The sequence below is a fragment of the Rhincodon typus genome, chromosome 7 (assembly GCF_021869965.1).
Source record: "Rhincodon typus isolate 14 chromosome 7, sRhiTyp1.1, whole genome shotgun sequence".
In the NCBI taxonomy this organism is placed as follows: domain Eukaryota; kingdom Metazoa; phylum Chordata; class Chondrichthyes; order Orectolobiformes; family Rhincodontidae; genus Rhincodon; species Rhincodon typus.
This window is the reverse complement of record NC_063338.1, coordinates 5,421,436-5,440,145: the sequence shown is the minus strand read 5'-3', so window position 1 is coordinate 5,440,145 and position 18,710 is coordinate 5,421,436. Positions and strand designations below refer to the sequence as shown.

At 42.2% G+C, this 18,710-nt stretch overlaps 1 protein-coding gene across 1 annotated transcript in view; it reads left to right on the top strand.

Moving 5' to 3' along the window:
• Positions 1–763: 763 nt before the first annotated feature.
• Positions 764–18,710, top strand: part of LOC109914507 (cytotoxic T-lymphocyte protein 4-like) — a 29,786-nt gene continuing 11,839 nt past the window's right edge. Inside the window, exon 1 of the mRNA XM_048598589.1 lies at positions 764–830. Coding sequence (XP_048454546.1) covers positions 767–830 — 64 coding nt within the window. The 5' untranslated portion in view covers positions 764–766. The remainder of the gene's footprint in view (positions 831–18,710) is intronic.

Genomic DNA, 18,710 nt, shown 5'->3' with positions numbered 1-18,710 from the left:
CAACATCGTCTCCACTTCAGAGTCATCAAAAAGAGCAATAGCTGTTGGGTTATTCCATCATTGGCAGACTTAAGCTTTGGTTGGGTGTTTCCTTTTCTCTTCATTGCTACTGTTTTCCTCTAATTCTCTGTCCCATCAACTTTGGCAAAGACTCTTAATAGGTTAAGATGTCTTTTATACCTTTTTAAAGAAGTGTTTGCAGCTCTATTGCCATGTCCCCTTAACTGATCCTATTTATTTGCACTCTGTGTCTGTCCAGTTTTCCACTCTGACTTCGAGTATGTGTCCCCTAAACTTGCCCAAATCTACACCAATCTCTGTGAATCTTTGCACAGCATGTTAGTGACAGCACTGGGATAGCCTGATCCAGGCCTTCTATTTGTTCTTCTGGTTAAAAGAGGGCAGATGTGCTCCCAATACATTGTCAAAGTCCCCTCACCATCTCCGCTTTGGGGTTTAACAATATGTCAGAAAATTGAACTCAACAAGCTTATACTAGACTGGAATGCCATAGCCTGATGGAAGGCATAGCTGAAATTCTGGGATCATGCATTTATCTTAAGATGCAGGGAGTAATGATAGGTGACAGGCAGTGCACTAATACTACCCTCTCACTCAGAATGATCCTCCTTCAAAAACCCTGTTCACACCAAAGACAAATAGCTCAGACTCGCGTTGGGTTGCATCTGCCCACACAGACCTCTTCCTGTCTTTTCATTTATCAGAGAGGAAATCAAGCACTCGGTAATCAAAAGCCGTGGAGACAATGGAGAGGGTGAGCAGCTTGGGGGTCTTCATCCTGTGCCTTTCTGCAGCTGTCAAACTGAAAGGTAAAGTTTCACTTTTTCTTCGTTTGTCCTTAACCTTGTTTCCCATATCTCAGTGAAATTCTTAGTGAAGTCAGACCTATAATGACTCAGGAGCTACTACAGATGTAAGACCCTCTCTATATGCGTGCCCAGCTCTGCAATGTTCCTAACATGCAGATGGTCGCTTCAAGATTGCAAAGCCCCTGATTTTAGTCCCCATTGAGCACCCTTAACGTCTGCCTCCCCAGTACCAGTTAGTCACTTTCCCTGAGGTCCTGTGCAACAGTCACTCTGTATCAGAGACTGACCACTTGCATTGTAGCCATTCAGCTTCTGTGCTGCTGGTGAAACAGAGCAGGCAAGCGTGTGTGAGGGAGGGGAGAATTGGCCTCAGTGCCACACACCAGGAAAATTGAAGTTTAGCAAGTTTCCGTGCAATGGAATTTGATTCTTATTCATTCAACATAATTGACTGACATGCAATATGTCAAGGAATGATGTGGGTTTCATGGTGGGTACGTTTGGGACTGATTATACATTATTGTACAGGAAGAGTGTGGGAATGTTGGTCTGAGCAAGAACCAGCAAAGGCACATCTTTTGTGCATTTTTTTTTCATTCATGGCAAATGTGCATCGCTGGCTTGGTCATCTTTATTATCCATCAGTAATATATGTATCACGAAACAGAACAGTGATGGCTGACTAAAAACTGAAAGAAATGTGGATGCTGTAAATCAGAAACAAAAACCAAAGTTGCTGGAAAAGCTCAGCAGGTCTGGCAACATTTTTGAAGAGAAATCAGAGTTAACATTTCGGGTCTATTGACCGTTCCTCACAACTCAGTTCCCACTGACTTACAAGTAGCCAGTATGATTTTTATATTTAATAATTGTGGAGGCAGTGAGATTGTGGTAATGTCACTGGGTTAGTAATCTAGAACCAAAGGCTAATGTTCAGGGGACACGGGTTTGAATGGCAAATGGTGAAATTTGAATTCTGTAAGAATCTGAAAGAATATACTAGTCTAATGGTGACCATTGTCTATTGTTGTGAGAATCCATTTGGGTCATCAATATTTTTTAGGGAAGGGAATTTATCATCTTTATCTGCAACGTACCTGTTAATTTTGTTTTTGTCCATGCAGACCTTCGAGGTCCGCGTGCAGCACTGACATCTGGAATTGGTCGTCAATGCTGGGAATGGCACTGGCACACCAGTCAGCATGCGTGGATCCTCAGAGCAGCTTAGAGGGAACTTTGCTAACCAATCTGGCCGACATATGAATTCAGACCCACAGGAATGTGGTTAACTCTTAACTGGCCTCCGGGCAGTTAGGGGTGGGCAATAAATTCTGGCCTAGTCATTAAATCCCACAAACAAATAAAACAAAAAAACAGTTAATCTAAAGTCTATGGTAATGAAAGATAATGGGTCTTGCCTTAGTAAAGTCATTTTAAAAATCTAGAACTGAAATTATATTCTAAATATTAAGCAGTCAACATAGTTGGTTGTTTGGCACAAGTCTAATTGAATTGCCTAAAAAAGTAACTGAAAGTAAACAAGATTATCAGTCAATACAATATACTTGAATTTTCAAAATGACTTTAATATTTGGGAGTCATACCTGGCACACAGAAAGATGATTGTGGTTGTTGGAGGTCAGTTGTCTCAGCTCCAGGACATCTCTGCAGAAGTTCCTCAGGATAGTGTCCTAGGTCCCACCACCTTCAGCTGCTTCATCAATGACCTTGCCTCCATCATAGGGTCAGAAGTGGGATGTTTGCCAATGACTTCATAATGTTCATCACCATTCACGACTGCTCAGATACTGAAGAAGATCTGGACATATCCAGACTTGGGCTGACAAGTGGCAAGTAACATTCGCACCACGCAAATGCCAAATAATGACTATTTCAAATAAGAGATAATCTAATCAGCACCCCTTGACATTCAATGGTGTTACCATCACTGAATTTCCCATTATCACCATCTTTGGGGTTACCATAGACCAGAAAGTCAACTGGACTAGCCACATAAACACATGGCTAAAAGAGCAAGTCAGAGGCTAGGAATACTACAGCAAGTAACTCATCACCTGATTCCCCAAAGCCTATCTACAAAGGAGTGTGATGGAATACTCCCCACTTGCCTGGATGGTGCAGATGCAATTCAAGAAGGTTGACACCATCCAGGATAAAGCAGCTGGCTTGATTGGTGCCATATCCACAAGCATCCACTCCCTTCACCCCTGATGCTCAGTAGCAGCAGTGTGTACTATCTACAAGATGCGCTGCAGAAATTTGGTGAAGATCCTTACACAGCACTTTCCAAACCCACACCCACTTCCATAAAGAAGGACGAGGGCAACAGACACATGGGAACATTCCACTACCTGCAAGTTCCCCTCCAAGCCACTCACCATCTTGACTCACTGTCACTGAGACATATTCCTGGAATTCTCTCCCTAAAGACATTGTGGGTCTACCTATAGCACGTGGACTGCAGCTGTCTAGAAAGGCAGTTTACCACTGCCTTCTTAGGCAACAAAGAACAGCCAATAAATGTTAGCCAGCCAGCAACACCCTGTACCTCGAGTGAATTAAAAAAATCTGTATCTGTTGGTGTCATATCATATTGTTTCTTTTATACACAGCAACAACTGCCTTCTGATATTTTAGTGATCGTTCTAACTCAAATATCTTTTCATGACAATGGGAATGGTCTGTTTTCATGTTTCCTTCACATATTTTAAATCTGAAAACACCCCAATCTTACTCTAAGATAACAAGGTGTAGAGCTGGACGAACACAGCAGGCCAAGGAGCATCAGAGGAGCAGGAAAACTGATGATTCGGGTCTGGACCCTTCTTCAGGATCCAGACCCGAAATGTCAGGCCCTTTCCTGCTCCTCTGATGCTGCTTGGCCTGCTGTGTTCATCTAGCTCTACACCTTGTTATCTCAGATTCTCCAGCATCGGCAGTTCCTACTATCTCCCAAACTTACTCTAGCTAACTAGATTTATAATTTCTCTCTCTTCACTGTCGTCAGTTGCTCCTTGTAGCTCTTGACCTCTCGAGCTGTTCTGCAATAATAATGCGCTTTTTTAGATTGCTAATGCCATCACTGTTTCCACATGAAATGCAATGTGTTGTATATGCTAGGAACTCTGAAGCTTTAGCTGATTTCCACCCCTTGATTATATCTTGCTATCGACATAAGAAATTATATCACAAAATGATATCTCCTCCAATGTACTAAACTCTTCACCTCCCCCAGAGAAATGCTCTAGCTTCCTTGAGTAGTTCAGTGACAGCTATTTTCATTCCTGCTTGCCTTGCGTATGATAACATTTACTGTGAACAACCTGTAGCTTCACAACATGTCTCTCATGTCCTGGTCTTTCATCTCTGTCCCTACATTGTTGTCAATATTGGAAGTTTTAAAAGGGAGTTTAGATAATTTTACATTTGTTCAATTTGGTCGCACTCACCTTATTAAGTTCTCAAATTAACTCCTTTAAATGCTTCAGATTCAACTGGCATTAGGCAGGACAAAGACACTCAGTTAGTGAATAATATCAAACTTTACTGAATTCAATCAGACCACTCATCCAGAAACTCAACAGTATTTAAGTAACAAATGAAAGACAGAAAAATTATACTTACAAAATATAAGGCAGACTTCAAACTAGATTCAAAACTCAGCTCTTGGACAAGAAACCTCCTTCTTCCCTGAAACAATGCACCTCAAGTACTCATGTGGACAGAAGTTCCTGATTAATGTTCTGAAAACTGACAAAACTCAGACAGAAATCTCTAATTAACTATTCTGTCCTCAAATTTCCACATTTACAAAAAATCCCAAATTATCTGAAATGAAACTCACACTTTAGATTGATTTAAACTCAACCTGAAGCAGGACCACACTTCACCTGCCCTCGGGGGACTTGGAGAGCTCAAAATGTGGCACTTGGAATATTTAACATTTGACCTTAATTAAAAGTTTTTGTTGAAATCAAATTTGACAATAATTGGATCTTCCTGTGTATACATGATCTCTCTCACTGGAAGATTATGAAACAATTCAGTGTGTGCTTTTTATTTAAAAGGACAAGCTCTTATTTATAGGCTTCAATGCCAAGGACAGTGCTGCTGGAAAGTCCCCTGCAGGTTCTTTCATCAATGCATTTTACAGTCTGTTCCAAATTACATTTTAAAATGCAGGCAGTTATTCAGACACACTACTAAAATTTAGGATAAATCCAGCTTTTATTTACTAATGATTATTGATGAATCATTATTCTATTCAAATATCATTGAGGTGCTTCTACTAATACTGTTACTGGCTGCTACTCGTAATTTAGTTTGTTTGTCTTCTTGTTAAGCATTGGATTGTTAAGCATAGAAAAATGGCCTCTATCCCTAGTTACACAAGCAAAATATGTGTTTACAAAGAGGCTTTAATAATACCAGATTAACTAAATCTTAAACAAAACTCTAAACCATAGAAATACTAACACAAGACCCCAAGTGGCAGGTGGGAGATTAATTTAGATAAATATGAGGTGTTGCGTTTTGGTAAGGCAGATCAGGACAGGACTTATACACCTAATGGTAGGGTCCTGGAGAGTGGTGCCGAACACCAAGTGACCTTGGAGTCTAGGTTCATAGTTTTTTGAAGGTGGAGTCACAAGTAGACAGAGTAGTGAAAAAGGTGTTTGGTACACTTGCCTTTATTGATCAGTGCATTGAGTATACGAGTTGGGATTTCATGTTGTGGCCGTACAGGACATTGGTTAGGCCACTTTTGGAATACTGTGTTCAATTCTGGACTCTGCTATAAGAAAGATGTTGATAAACTTGAAAGGGTGCAGAAAAGATTTATAAGGATATTGCCTGGTTTAAATTATAGGTAGAGGCTGAATAGGCTGGGGCAATATCCCTGGAGCATTAAAAAATACACAAAAGGCAATTTTTTTATATAGAGGGTGGTTTATAGAGAGTGTGGAATGAACTCCCTGATGAAGTGGTGGATGCAGGTATGATTACAATGTTTAAAAGACATTTGGATGTATATATGAATAGGAAAGGTTTGGAGGGATATGGGCCCGAACCAGACAGGTGGAACTAGTTTGGGATTATAAAAACGAAAAGAACTGCAGATGCTGTAAATCAGGAACAAAAACAGAAGTTACTGGAAAAGCTCAGCAGGTCTGGCAGCATCTGTGAAGAAAAGAATCAGAGTTAATGTTTCGGGTCCAGTGACCCTTCCTCAGAACTTCCGCAGAGCTGCCAGACCTGCTGCGCTTTTCCAGCAACTTCTGTTTTTGTTCCTGATTTAGAGCATCCACAGTTCTTTCGGTTTTTATTTAGTATTTAAGTCACTGCCACATCTCTTCTAGGCATGCCCACCTTGAAGAAGTTCTGCTTCTGTCTCCGACAGTTCTAAGGAAGCGTCACCAGACCCGAAATGTTAACTCTGAATTTTTCCGATTGACCTCCAACAACCACTCCTATCTTTCTGTGTGCCAGGTATAACTCCAACCATCAGCCTGTTTGCCCCCTGATACACACTGATTCTAGTTTTGCTAGAGCTCCTTGATGCCACATTCAGCAAAATGCTGCCTTGATGTCAAGGGCTGCCACTCTCACCTGACCTCTGGAATTCAGCTGTTTTGCTGAAGTTTGAACCAAGGCAGTATTGAGCTCAGGAGAGGGATGGTGTTGGGGACTAAAGACAGTGGCTTTGGTCATCTCATTATTTAATTGGATGAAAATACTTTACCTAGTGCTGGATAGGAACTGACAATTTGGAAGCAGTTTGTGGCGATGGTTGAGAGAGGTGGTTGTAAGGTACAGCTGGGTATCAACAGTGCACATACAGAAAGCACAATGTGAGATGATTTTCAAGCTATTGCTTTGGGGAGGCTCTCCAAAGATCACTCGATGATTCATGTGAACAGTTGGCCTAGGGGTGACGATCTGGTTACAAAGTGCTATGGTTCTACATGGAGCTGAACACTTCCATAATCTTCACCAATTTCTGGAGCTCCTGTACCAGACTGTCACATTCATCCAATCCTTGATCTTCCACGGGCTTTATGCAAAACAGATATTCTTCTTCACTTCTCCCTCATTATTCTTCTTGTTGGTAAAACGTACATCCTCCAACTGCTGTCCCATGTTCCTGTGAGTGTTCTGCTGCCCTGTTCTCTATCAACAGGCTCTAGATCAGTGTTCAAAGCATTCTGCCTGCCTACTCCCTTTTCATATGGCTAACCACGTTGTTTATACAGTGGTTGCTATTTCTGAGGCATTGCATCTGCAGGTCAATCCCACCTCCTGGGACATGTTACCTTGTCTTTGACCGATACAAACAATCTGTCCTAATTAACGTTTCCTTACAGTTACACATGTGGCAAAGATAGCAAAGGTAACAGAGTAATAATGTGTAAAATGAAACAGTCGGGACAAGATTAGCTCGAGACCTGTGAAGTGAATGGGAGAGGCCTGTTCAGCTTTTATACAGTGAGTCACAAGAGACCTGTTATAAAGGATGAGAATGAAAACCTCTAGTCTTCCACTGGGGGGGTGGTGCATTAGATCAGTTGTTAACACTGATGTCTCACAGCCCTTGGGTGCTATCTGTGAAGATTGCACATTCTCCCTGTGTCTGCGTGGGTGTGCTCTGGGTTCCTCCTACAGTTCAAAGATGTGCAGGCTAGGTGGATTAGCTATGGGAAATGCAGGGTTGCAAATATCTTCTGGGCTGAATGGCCTGCTTCCACACTGTCGGGATTCTATTATTCCATTCACCATCTCTGCAGCTACTGAGTGGCTCACCACCACCAACACCTTGATAGCCGTGTCTTTATTAAAATTGGTATTGTCTCTCACACTGGTCTTTCCCTTTTCTCCGGCCCTTACCTCCACTTCAGTCACAACACAGACTTGACCAGGTTTGGCAGACAACGAGTGAGCTGCTCACAGCCATAAAGAACTGTGGGTCCCGCCCTCGTCTGTGAAATCTGCTCACTTATCCAGGATCATCCTCATGTGCAAACACAGCCTCTGGCTTCTTGCCATCTCCTGCAAACCAGCTTTAATCCCTTTTCCCCTTTCACTCCACCCTCACCTCCAGAAATGTGTGAGATCATGATCATGTCACTTGGGTCAATTGATCAGTTTTCTCTGTGTCTTTCCTTTCTTAGCTCAATGGGTCGAACATCCTCTAACGCTCACCCCTGCCCTTATCCTGAATGCATATCTTTTTCCAGCCATTTTCCAATATTCCTCATACCCTCTCTGAGTTCATGTTATCCAGGAGACCAATCTCCTCCTTCAATAACCTTATTGCTATTTTGTTCTGACCAAGCAGCTTCCTCTCCTGCTCCCCGCATTGGCTGATATCATTATCTGTTCTGATATTATAAACAGATCTAATATTGCTAAAGGTTCTGCCTCTTCAGGTAATGTTTATTTCTGTCCTTTGAATCTGCCCTCATCATCCCGCTCCTCCATAAATCCACCCTTTACCCCTTGACCCTTGCAAACAACTACCCCATATCCAAACTCCATTTCCCCGCCAAAGATCAATGAGGCCATTAGGCCATAAAATGTAGAAACATAAGTTGGCCATTCAACCCATTCAGTCTGCTGTACCATTCAAAGATAATCCTCAACTCCACTTTCCTGCCTTTTCTCTGTAACTTCAGATCCCCCTACTGATTAAAAATCTATTTCATGTCACCTCTAACGCTGCTGAGCATCACCTGATTCCACTCCCGCCTGAGCTCACTCACTGCTATAACTCTCAGCCATGTCTTAGTTATCTCAGTCATGAATTTGACTATTCTCACTCAGTCCTGGCTGATCACCCACATTCAATTCTACTTAAACTCGAGCTCATTATAACCTCTGCTGCCTTAAACACTGATCTTAACTCACACCAAGTGCTCTTCCCTGGTCAGCCCTGTGCTTGCTGATCTATGTTGATCACCTTGATTTTAAAATTCTCATCTTAATTTCCAAATCTATCTGAGGCCTCTGCCTTCTCTGTTTCTTAATATGTTTCCAAATTCTTCTGGGATGTCTGCACTCTTCTCATTTTGGCCTCGATCATTGTATATTTTAATTTCTCAAACATTGATGGTAGTGCCTTCTGCTGCCTGAATCCCAAGTTCTGGAATTCCCTGCCAACATTACTTCACATCACTGCCATTTTAAAATAACTCCTTGAAGTTAACTCCTCAAAATCCATTTCTTCAAACCAACTTTCATCATCTGCTCTAATAAACCCTCAAGTGGTCTGATGTGAAATTTTGTTTCATGATGCTATATAAATACTTGTTTCCCTTAAGTTTTCTTGATTCAGCACATTTCCCATTCAACCCGTCTCCGAAAGAACACTCACTGTTCATTCCACTCCCTAAACCTATTACCATACCCTGGCAAACCTATTTCCCAAATATCATGCACTTCACTTGCAAAAGGTATGCTGAATATTGCTTCAGGGAGCACAGACCAATGATAATCTTCTTTCATGATCTTAGATCAATTACCACAGGTTATCATAGAATCTCTACAGTGTAGAAGCAGGCCATTCAGCCGTCAAGTCCATGCTGACCCTCCGAAGAGCATCCCACCCACACCCACTCTCTCTACCCCTGCATTTTCCACGGCTAATTCACCGAGCCTGCACATCCCTGGACACTATGGGCATTTTAGTATGGCCAATCCACCTAGCTTGCATATCTTTGATCTGTGGGAGGAAGCCCATGCAGACACGGCGAGAATGTGCAAACTTCACACAGACAGTCGCACAAGGGTGGAATCAAACCCGGGTCCCTGGTGCTGTGAGGCAGCAGTGCTGACCACTGAGCCACTCTAATTAGACCTGCTCTGATTTTATTCCTCATCAAAGTCAAATGTTTGGCTTCCCTGCATATTGGCTAGGTTTTAATTATCCCAAGTGCATCTTTTTCTTATAATCCGCACAACCTTCCAAAAGTCAGGTACCCACAATATAGGAGGATACAAATCACTGGCAAGGCAAATTTGCCCTCTGAAAAAGTAACCTGACAAGATTAAAGGGAAGTAAAACAGAATGGCTAACAGGATACAATAAGGTAGGAAAGAGTGACAATACACTTCTACCTCACAGCTCTGTCTGACACTGGTGATTGTAACTTCAAATTGATTTGGAAAAAATGTGGCAAGTGCTCCCTGCAGATCGTTGAACTGCCCAGGGAGGACATGGATTAATTCTGCTGAGGCTAAAAGTGTTTTTTTTTAAGATTGGGCAGAAATAAGAAGAAGAAATAAGAAAGAATAAGAAATAAGAAGGTGGCACAGTGGCTCAGTGGTCAGCATTGCTGCCTCACAGCACCAGGGACCTGGGTTCGATTCCACCCTCAGGCAATTGTCTGTGTGGAGTTTGCACATTCTTGCCGTGTCTGGGTGGGTTTCCTCCGGTGCTTCAGTTTCCTCCCACAGTCCAACTATGTGCAGGTTAGATAGATTGGCCATGCTAAATTGCCCTTAGTGTTCAGGGATGTATAGATTAGGTGGGTTATAGGGGTTAGGTCTGGGTGGGATGCTCCGAGGATCGGTGTGGACTTGTCGGGGCGAAGGGCCTGTTTCCACACTGTAGGGAATCTATTCTATGAAGAAACAAAGAGGGATGTTTCTATGGCAGTCTTGTTGCAATTATTAAAATAGAATCTGGCTCACATCTGGGCTGTGTGGCAACATTTGCCATGTTCATTCAGTCATAACTGACCAGCAAAAAGGAAGTCCTCGTTCCACACAAACTTCATCCAACAGCCTCTTCATGCTGACTCCCAAAAGCCCTCAAAGTCAGGGGATCCTGTCCGTGGGTATTAAAACATAAGAACTAGGAGCAGGAGTAGGCCATTCAGCCCCTTGAGCCTGCTACACTATTTAATACAATCATGGCTAATCAAATTGCGGCCTCAACATCACTCTCCTGCCCACTCTCTATAACCCTTCAACCCAGTGTAATTAAAATCTATCTCCTCCTTAAATTCATTCCGTGTCCCAACATCCACCCATCGTGTTGCATCTTCACTTTGTGCTTCCGCTGTTTCACCACAGTAAATATTCATTCGCCTTCAAAGTACTACAGGTCCTCAAGTTGGAATCTCTGATTTGCTAAGAGTTCATGAGAAGATGCAGGATTTCACATCGGCAGTGTGTCTATTTCATTCCGCCGTGAGGGTAACCATTGCTAATATAAACGAAGAGTATTTCTTACATGGTGAAAACCCTTTGAATATTGAAGTTCATATATATTTTACTGTATTCCTATATAAATGCAAAGAAAAGTAGCATTCAGGAACAGCAAAAATTGGTAATTCAGCTTACAAGTGGGCCATTTTCAATTGGGAACACTGCATAAGTTTGAACATTTCTGTTAAACAACCCCTTAAATGTCTCAGATCACAAGGTGTAGAGCTGGATGAACACAGCAGGCCAAGCAGCATCAACTGAGATAACAAGGTGTAGAGCTGGATGAACACAGCAGGCCAAGCAGCATCCCGTAAATGTCTCTACTCTTGTCACAACAATCCAAGTTTCTCTGGTTTCTTCACTTAACTGACGACGCTTGCAGTCTGGTAAATCCTGTATGCATCTGTTCTAAGACCTCAATATTTTTCTGAAACTGTGAGGCCCACAAGAGGACACTATACCCCAGATGAGGCCCTACCAGGAACAAAAACAAAGTTGCTGGAAAAGCTCAGCAGGTCTGGCAGCATCTGTGAAGGAGAAAACAGAGTTAACATTTCGGGTCCGGTAACCCTTCCTCAGTTCTCTGCTTAACTCTGCTTTCTCCTTCACAGATGCTGCCAGACCTGCTGAGCTTTTCCAGCAACTTTGTTTTTGAGGCCCTACCAGGTTTATCAGAACCTCCTTATTTATGCCTCAGCTTATGAAGCCAGTTTGCTTTTTAACAGCTTGCATGACTCACTGTGCAATCTCCAAAGCTTCGTTTACATATGTCTTCAGGTCTCTCTGATCCTGAACTTCTTTCCAAGTTTACCAGTTAGTTTATACTGTATCCTCTCATTCTTCCAACTAAAATTCATCACTTTGCTTCAAAGCATTAAATTACATTGGTGAGATAGTGGTGTAACTGCATAGCAATCTTGAGGCCAAAACTAAGCCCTTGGGGAAACAGATTCAATCCTACAGAAACTGATGGAATTTCAACTGAAAAATATCTGGAATTGAATCTCAGTTGTATAACGTTGACCATGAATTGACTGTTGTAAAAACTCATCTGGTTCACTAATGCCCTTTAGGGGAAGGAAATCTGCCATCTTTATTTGATGTGGTCTACGTGTGACTCCAGAACCACTGCAATGTGATTGGCTCTAATGTCCGCACTGAAATCGACTAGCAAGCCATTCATTTCAAGAACAATTAGGAATGCACAATAAAGGTTGTTCTTATGAAGAAAATCTGCTATGTGTCTGCCCATTCCCTCTTGATTTGTGTTATAATCCTCTTTGTTGTTTACTATATTTTCGGGTTTCATGTCATCTGCTCTGTGCACACAAGTACAAGCTGTTTGCAAATTTCCAATTAAGAGACATCCGTGAGTCCGTCCTTTGTCTTCTGCTCTTTCACCCATTTCCTTCCTCTCACACTCCCTGCAATATTTTGCACCACAAGTTTATCACCTCTGAACTTGTTTGTCAAATGCCTTTTTAAAATGTACACACTTGTAACATTCACTGTGTAATCCTTATTAATCCAATCTGTTATCACATCAAAGAAGTTTATTAAATTTCTCCGCCACATCTGTGTTTTACACAGGTATACTGATTGTCCTTAATTAACTGATATTTGAGTGAGAATGCATTTTATCCTATGTGCTGGCTTCTAGAAGCTTGCTCGCTTTGGACTTTAGGCTGACTACTCTTTCATTAATTACTTTAACAATTTTTCTCCCTTGGTGTAGAATATAGTCCAAGGGATATGCTGGTTTGGGAACTGCTCTGCCCAAGTTGTAGCACTGTGCCAGAATGGTAAATTGGTAAAACTTGGTAAATTGCCAAGTGTGGCCTCTTCTGGCTGTAGGGAACTTTTGAGTGTTTCCCTTTGATTTGAATGTTAGAATGCAGATTTTATCTGTGTTTCAACCAAAGTCAACCTGCATCTCTCTGCTTGCTTTTGCTTCTCACAGGCCCAGTTTTAGAGCTGGAGTTGAATTGCCAGGTTATTTTGATGTTGTGGTCCTCTCCCTTATCATAATTTACGAAGATGATGTGCGACCGTACTGTGAACTGTCCAGAAAGAGATATCACCTCCTACCGGGGAAAACTAAATAGGAACAAATTTGAATTTGTAAAGCGGTTTTATATCTTTACTCACCTCTTCCCTTGAAAAGTGTAGGCTACAGTCAGTGATGCAATAAACTTCTCTGAATCTAATATATTTCATCTTCTTCCAATTCAGTTCTTTGAATGTGAGCCACAAGCTGGTGGAAATATTACAAGATACAATATGCCCTCCAACACTTTGCTTATCAAAGGGATTCCAGCATCTCAATTTGAGTCTTTTTGCGTCTTTTATTTACATGTACTTTAGAAGGATGAGGAATGGAAAACAAGGGACTCTAACCTTCAAATTAGAACAGGGGTGATTGCAGGGCTCTGGTTTGCAATCAGTAATTTGCTGAATTTAGGTGGTTCAAATCACCCCAGGTCCCTGGTTCTAGACATTGGACTTACTTAGGGAATGTGAAACGAAGAAGTCAGCAGACAGGTGTTTTAGGGCAAAAGAATCTCTACGTTTATTTACAATGCAAGACGCAAGTATAATACAAGAAATAAAGGTAAATGTAATTAACAGTGCAATTAACACGATCAATTATACTAAATACACTATTAGCCAGATTAAACACTATTAGAACTTAAAACATGGGTTTTAATTGTAGAAACTTTAATCAGGCTTCCTACCCTTTGGGTCCCATGCACTATCATCATCCGCCTCCCCCTCCCTGCTAGCTAGGCCGGAAACTCAGGGGTCTGGGAAGTTTCAGCTCACCACTGATTTTTAAGGTACAGCTGCTGTTGAAGTTCTTGTGATCGATTCCTTTGGTTTGGAACAGGCCCATGTCTGAAAGTTCTTGTGTGGATAGCACTTAGTTGGCCTGCCCTGTCTCAGATTTCCTTTGTTGCAATAATGCCCTTGGTTTGGCTTCCCGATTCAGCTTCTCTGTTCAGCCCCTGTGGTCCTTGGTTCCAAAGCTGCTTGTTGGGGCTAGAAGCCTCTAGGGAAGCTGTTCTTTGCAGAAGCTTGTTGTTGAAAAGGCTCTTCCCTCAGGTCAGATCAGGGCTGGCAATTATACAAACACCAGGAACACAATGGACAACACTGTCATCTCCCTTCAAATCTGTGTTGTCCATTGTTTTCCTGGTGTTTCCTTCCAAAGTCAATTGGCTTCTCGATAGTTAAGAGTACGTGTAAATGGATTTTGATGAAAGCTGAATGTTCGGTATCTGTACAGGCCCCACATTGTCTGTGCTACGTAGCCTGAGGTGTAAAAGTTAGTGTCGATCCTGAGTGTTAGGTTTGGTTGATTGTCCTCTTAGAGTGCAGGTGTAAATTGGAATTCCAGGCTGAACAATGGTTCCAAGCAGCCATCTCTGGAGCAGGGTCAATTTTGGCGCCATTAGACAGGATCTAGCAGAGGTCTATTAGGTGAGTCTGTTTGAAGGAAAAGGAACGACTGGCAAGTGGAAGGCTTTAAAAGTGTGTTATCAAGAGTCCAAGGACAGTATGTCCCTGCTAGAGTGAAGGGAAAAGCTAGCAGATTTAGGGATCCCTGGCTGACGAGGGATATTGAGGCTCTAGTCAAGAAAAAGAAGAAGGTATACATTGGGTTTAAGCTATCAGGTTCAAGTGAATCCCTAAATGACTATAAAAAGTGTAGGAGCACTCTTAAGAGTGAAATCAGAAGAGCGAAAAGAGGGTATGAGATGGATTTGGTAGATAAAATTAAAGATAATCCCAAGAGGTTCTATAGCTATATTAAGAGTAAAATAGGTGGCTAGGGAGAGAATAGGTCCCCTTAAAGATAAGCATTGCTGTCTATGTGTGAAGCCACAGGAGATGGGGGAGATTTTTAATGAATATTTTTCCTCAGTGTTTACTGAGGAGAGAATCATGGATACTAAGGAAATAAGGAAAACAAGTAGGGATGTTTTGGAGTGCATACATATTACCAGAGAGGAGGTGTTTGCAGCATTAAGGTGGATAAATCCCCTCAGCCTGATCAAGTCCATCCTCGGACATTGTGAGAGGCTAGAGAAGAAATTGCAGAGGCCCTTGCAAAGATTTTTGCTTCATCTTTAGCCGCTCGTGAAGTTCCGGAATACTGGAAGGTTGCTAACGTTGTTCCACTGTATAAGAAAGGTAGCAAAGGAAAGCCAGGGAACTACAGGCCAGTGGCATCAGTGGTAGGCAAGTTATTGGAGAGGATACTGAGGGACAGGATCAACCAACACTTGGATAGTCAAGGTCTAATTAGGGATAGTCAGCATGGATTTCTACCTGGGAATTCATGTTTGACAAAATTTTTGGAGTTTTTCGAAGAGGTAACCAAGAGGATAGATTAGGAAAGGGCAGTGGATGTTTGTCTATATGGACTTTAGTAAGGCCTTTCACAAGATCCTGCATGGCAGGTTAGTCATGAAGGCTAGGTCGCACGGGATCCAGGGAGAGCTAGCTAATTAGATTTAAAATTGGCTCGATGGTAGGAAGCAGAAGGGGATGGTTGAAGGTTGTTTCTCAGACTGGAGGCCTGTGACTAATGGTGTGTCACATGGGTCAATGCTGGGACCTTTGTTATTTGTCATTGACATAAATGATCCGGATGTGAATGTACAAGGCATGATTAGTAAGTTTGCTGATGATACAAAATTAGGAGGTATTGTTATTGGCAAAGAAGGTTATCAAAAATCACAGAGAGATCTTGATCAGATGGGTAAGTGGGCTGAGGATTGGCAAATCAATTCAACAAAGATAAGTGTGAGGTGTTGCACTTTGGAAAGTCAAACCAAGGTAGGACTTATACAGTAAATGGTAAGGTCCTGAGGAGTGTTATGGAACAGGGGGACCTAGGAGTACAAGTACATAGTTCGTTGAAAGAGGCATCATAGGTAGACAGGGTGGTGAAGAAGGCATTTAGCATGAGGGCCTTCATCAGTCGAGACATTGAGTATAGGAGTTGGGATGTTATGTTACAGTTGTATAAGTCGTTGGTGAGGCCGCACTTGGAGTATTGTGTACAGTTTTGGTCACTCCGTTAGAGGAAAGATATAGTTAATCTGGAAAGTGTGTAAAGAAGATTTATGAAGATTTTGCCAGGACTAGTAGGTCTCAGTAAGAGGGAGAGGTTGGCCAGGATAGGACTTTATTCCTTGGAATGTAGAAGAATGAGGGGTGACCTTTTTGAGGTGTATAAAATCATGAGGGGCACAGATGGGATGAATGCACGTAGCCTTTTTTCCCAGGGATGGAGAATTGAAAACTAGAGGGCATAGTATTAAGGTGAGAAGGGAAAGATTTAAGAAGGACCTGAGGGGCAACTCCTTCATGCAGGAGTGATTCGTATATGGAATAGGCTGCCAGAGAAAATGGTAGAGGCAGATACAATAGCAACATTTAAAAAACATTTTGACAGGTACATGGTGGAAAGGATTTAAAGGGATATGGACCAAATGCAGGCAACTGGAACCAGCTGAGTGGGCACCATGGTCAGCATAGACCAGTTTCGGCCTAAGGGCCTGTTTCCATGCTGTATTACTCTATAACTCTATGAGTCTATGTTTATGAGTATTTTTCCCAGAGCTCACCCCAGCTGTCCCTTTTACTTTTAAAAGTTTTGAAAAGTCCAGGGCTTTGGTCCGGTATTTTAGATGATTGGGATGTTTGCTCAATTGTATAGGTATGCCAAAAATACTTTCTCAAACAAAGGGTTGTGGAAATTTGGAATCCTTGCCCCAAAAAGCCATTGAGGCTGATGTCAATTGGAAGTTTCGTAATTCAGATTAATCAAGGGTATTAAGGGTTATAGAACCAGTGTGGGGGCCTGCATCTGTGCTTTCTAAACTTTCTTCCACTGTGACCCACTTTCAAGGCTTGGAAACAAACAGAAACAGAAAGTGCTGGAGAAACTCAACAGGTCTGACAGAATCTCTGAGTTAACCTTTCGAGTCTAGTGATTCTTCTTCAGAACCTCTGAAGAAGTGTCATTGGATTCGAAATATTAACTTTGTCTTCTCTCAGATGCTGCGAGATCTGCTGAGTTTCTCCAGCACTTTTTGTTTCTCTTTATCCTAATTAATCTCTGCTGAACTCTCATTATTGTCAACATTCTCTGTATGGCGCACAGCCCAAAACTGCAAGCAGTAATACCATTGTACCCTTTATAAGATTTCATATCTATTACCTCAATTTTTACATTGAAATAAATCTCTTGCCTATAGACTTGGAATGCTGCTTTAAAGTCTCATCAACCTAAGCTGCCAAAATCTTTCTGCTATTCTGTGTTGCCTAGACTTTTTCCCTTTTTATGGAAAATAATCTGCCTCACATCTACTGACATTGACCTTTCTTGCCCGTTCCATACCCCATTAAATCTTCCTTTGGTCCTTAGGATTGTCCAAAATCTCTGCTGTAATGTCCACAACTTTGGACACCACTCCTCTAGATCTAGATCATCAATGTTCACAAGGAACAATCCCAGACCAGAACTCCATGGACAGCATGACACATTGCCAACCACCTGGGAGATTACTCTATGTCCCAGAGTTCTCTTCCTCCTTTCTAACCAATTTTACATTCAATTTGGTCATCTCCCCCTCGTAATCATTTGAGATGGCATCTGGAACATCGTGTGGTATTGGCTTCTTTATTTAAGGAAGGATGTGAATATTTTGAAAGCAGTTCAGAGAAGAGATGCAAAACTAGTCTGTGGAAGGTGCAGTTTACCCATATTAACGGTTCGGTCACAGTTGCCATTTGCCCTCAGCTTGGCTTGCCCTGTCGGAACTATATCCTGTTCAAGGAAGTGGCAAACGTTTGAGCAAAGTCACCCTTTGTACAGGGGCACCCTCCCTCTCCGTGATCCCAGTCTTCTGTCTGCAAGGAGACTGGGAGAAAGTGGCAATATTCTCCTGGGAGCAGAGAGGACTGGGGGTGGGTGAGATTGAATCGAGGTGTTCAGAATCACGAGGTGAGGTTGGTTTTGACTGAGTCAGTGAGGGAGGAAATCTTCCCAGCAGCAGGAGGGTGGGTGCCCAGTGGGTGACATGGGATTGAGGGAAACAGAGGGGGATATGGAGTAAGGGGAAGGCGATAAAGAGCCAGAGTAGGAGACAGATTGAGGGGGATGGGATAAAGAATATTACAATGTTTAAAAGGCATATAGGTGGGTACATGAATACGAAGAGTTTAGAGGAGTATGGGCCAAATGCTCAAATGGGACTAGATCAGTTGAGATCAAGTCTAGATCTGGTCGGCATGGATGAGTTGAACCGAAGCGTCTGCTTCTACGCTGTATGACTCCATGATTCTACGACTGTATGATTCTCCAATCTTCTCCAGAAAAATCAGTGTCACTGCAAGATGGACAATTCAATGACAGGCCACAAGAAGCTAATTATCATGCTTGCGGGTTAAATGGAAGTATTTTCCAAAATGGTCACCCAATCTGTGTTTAGTCTCCCCAGTGTAGAGGAGACCACACTGTGAATAGTAACTACAGCAGCCTGGATTGAAGAAACTATAAAAAAATGCCTGAACATCCATTGGAGCCTTAGAGGGTGAGGAGAGAGGAGATGCAAGGACTGGTCTTGTACTTCCTGT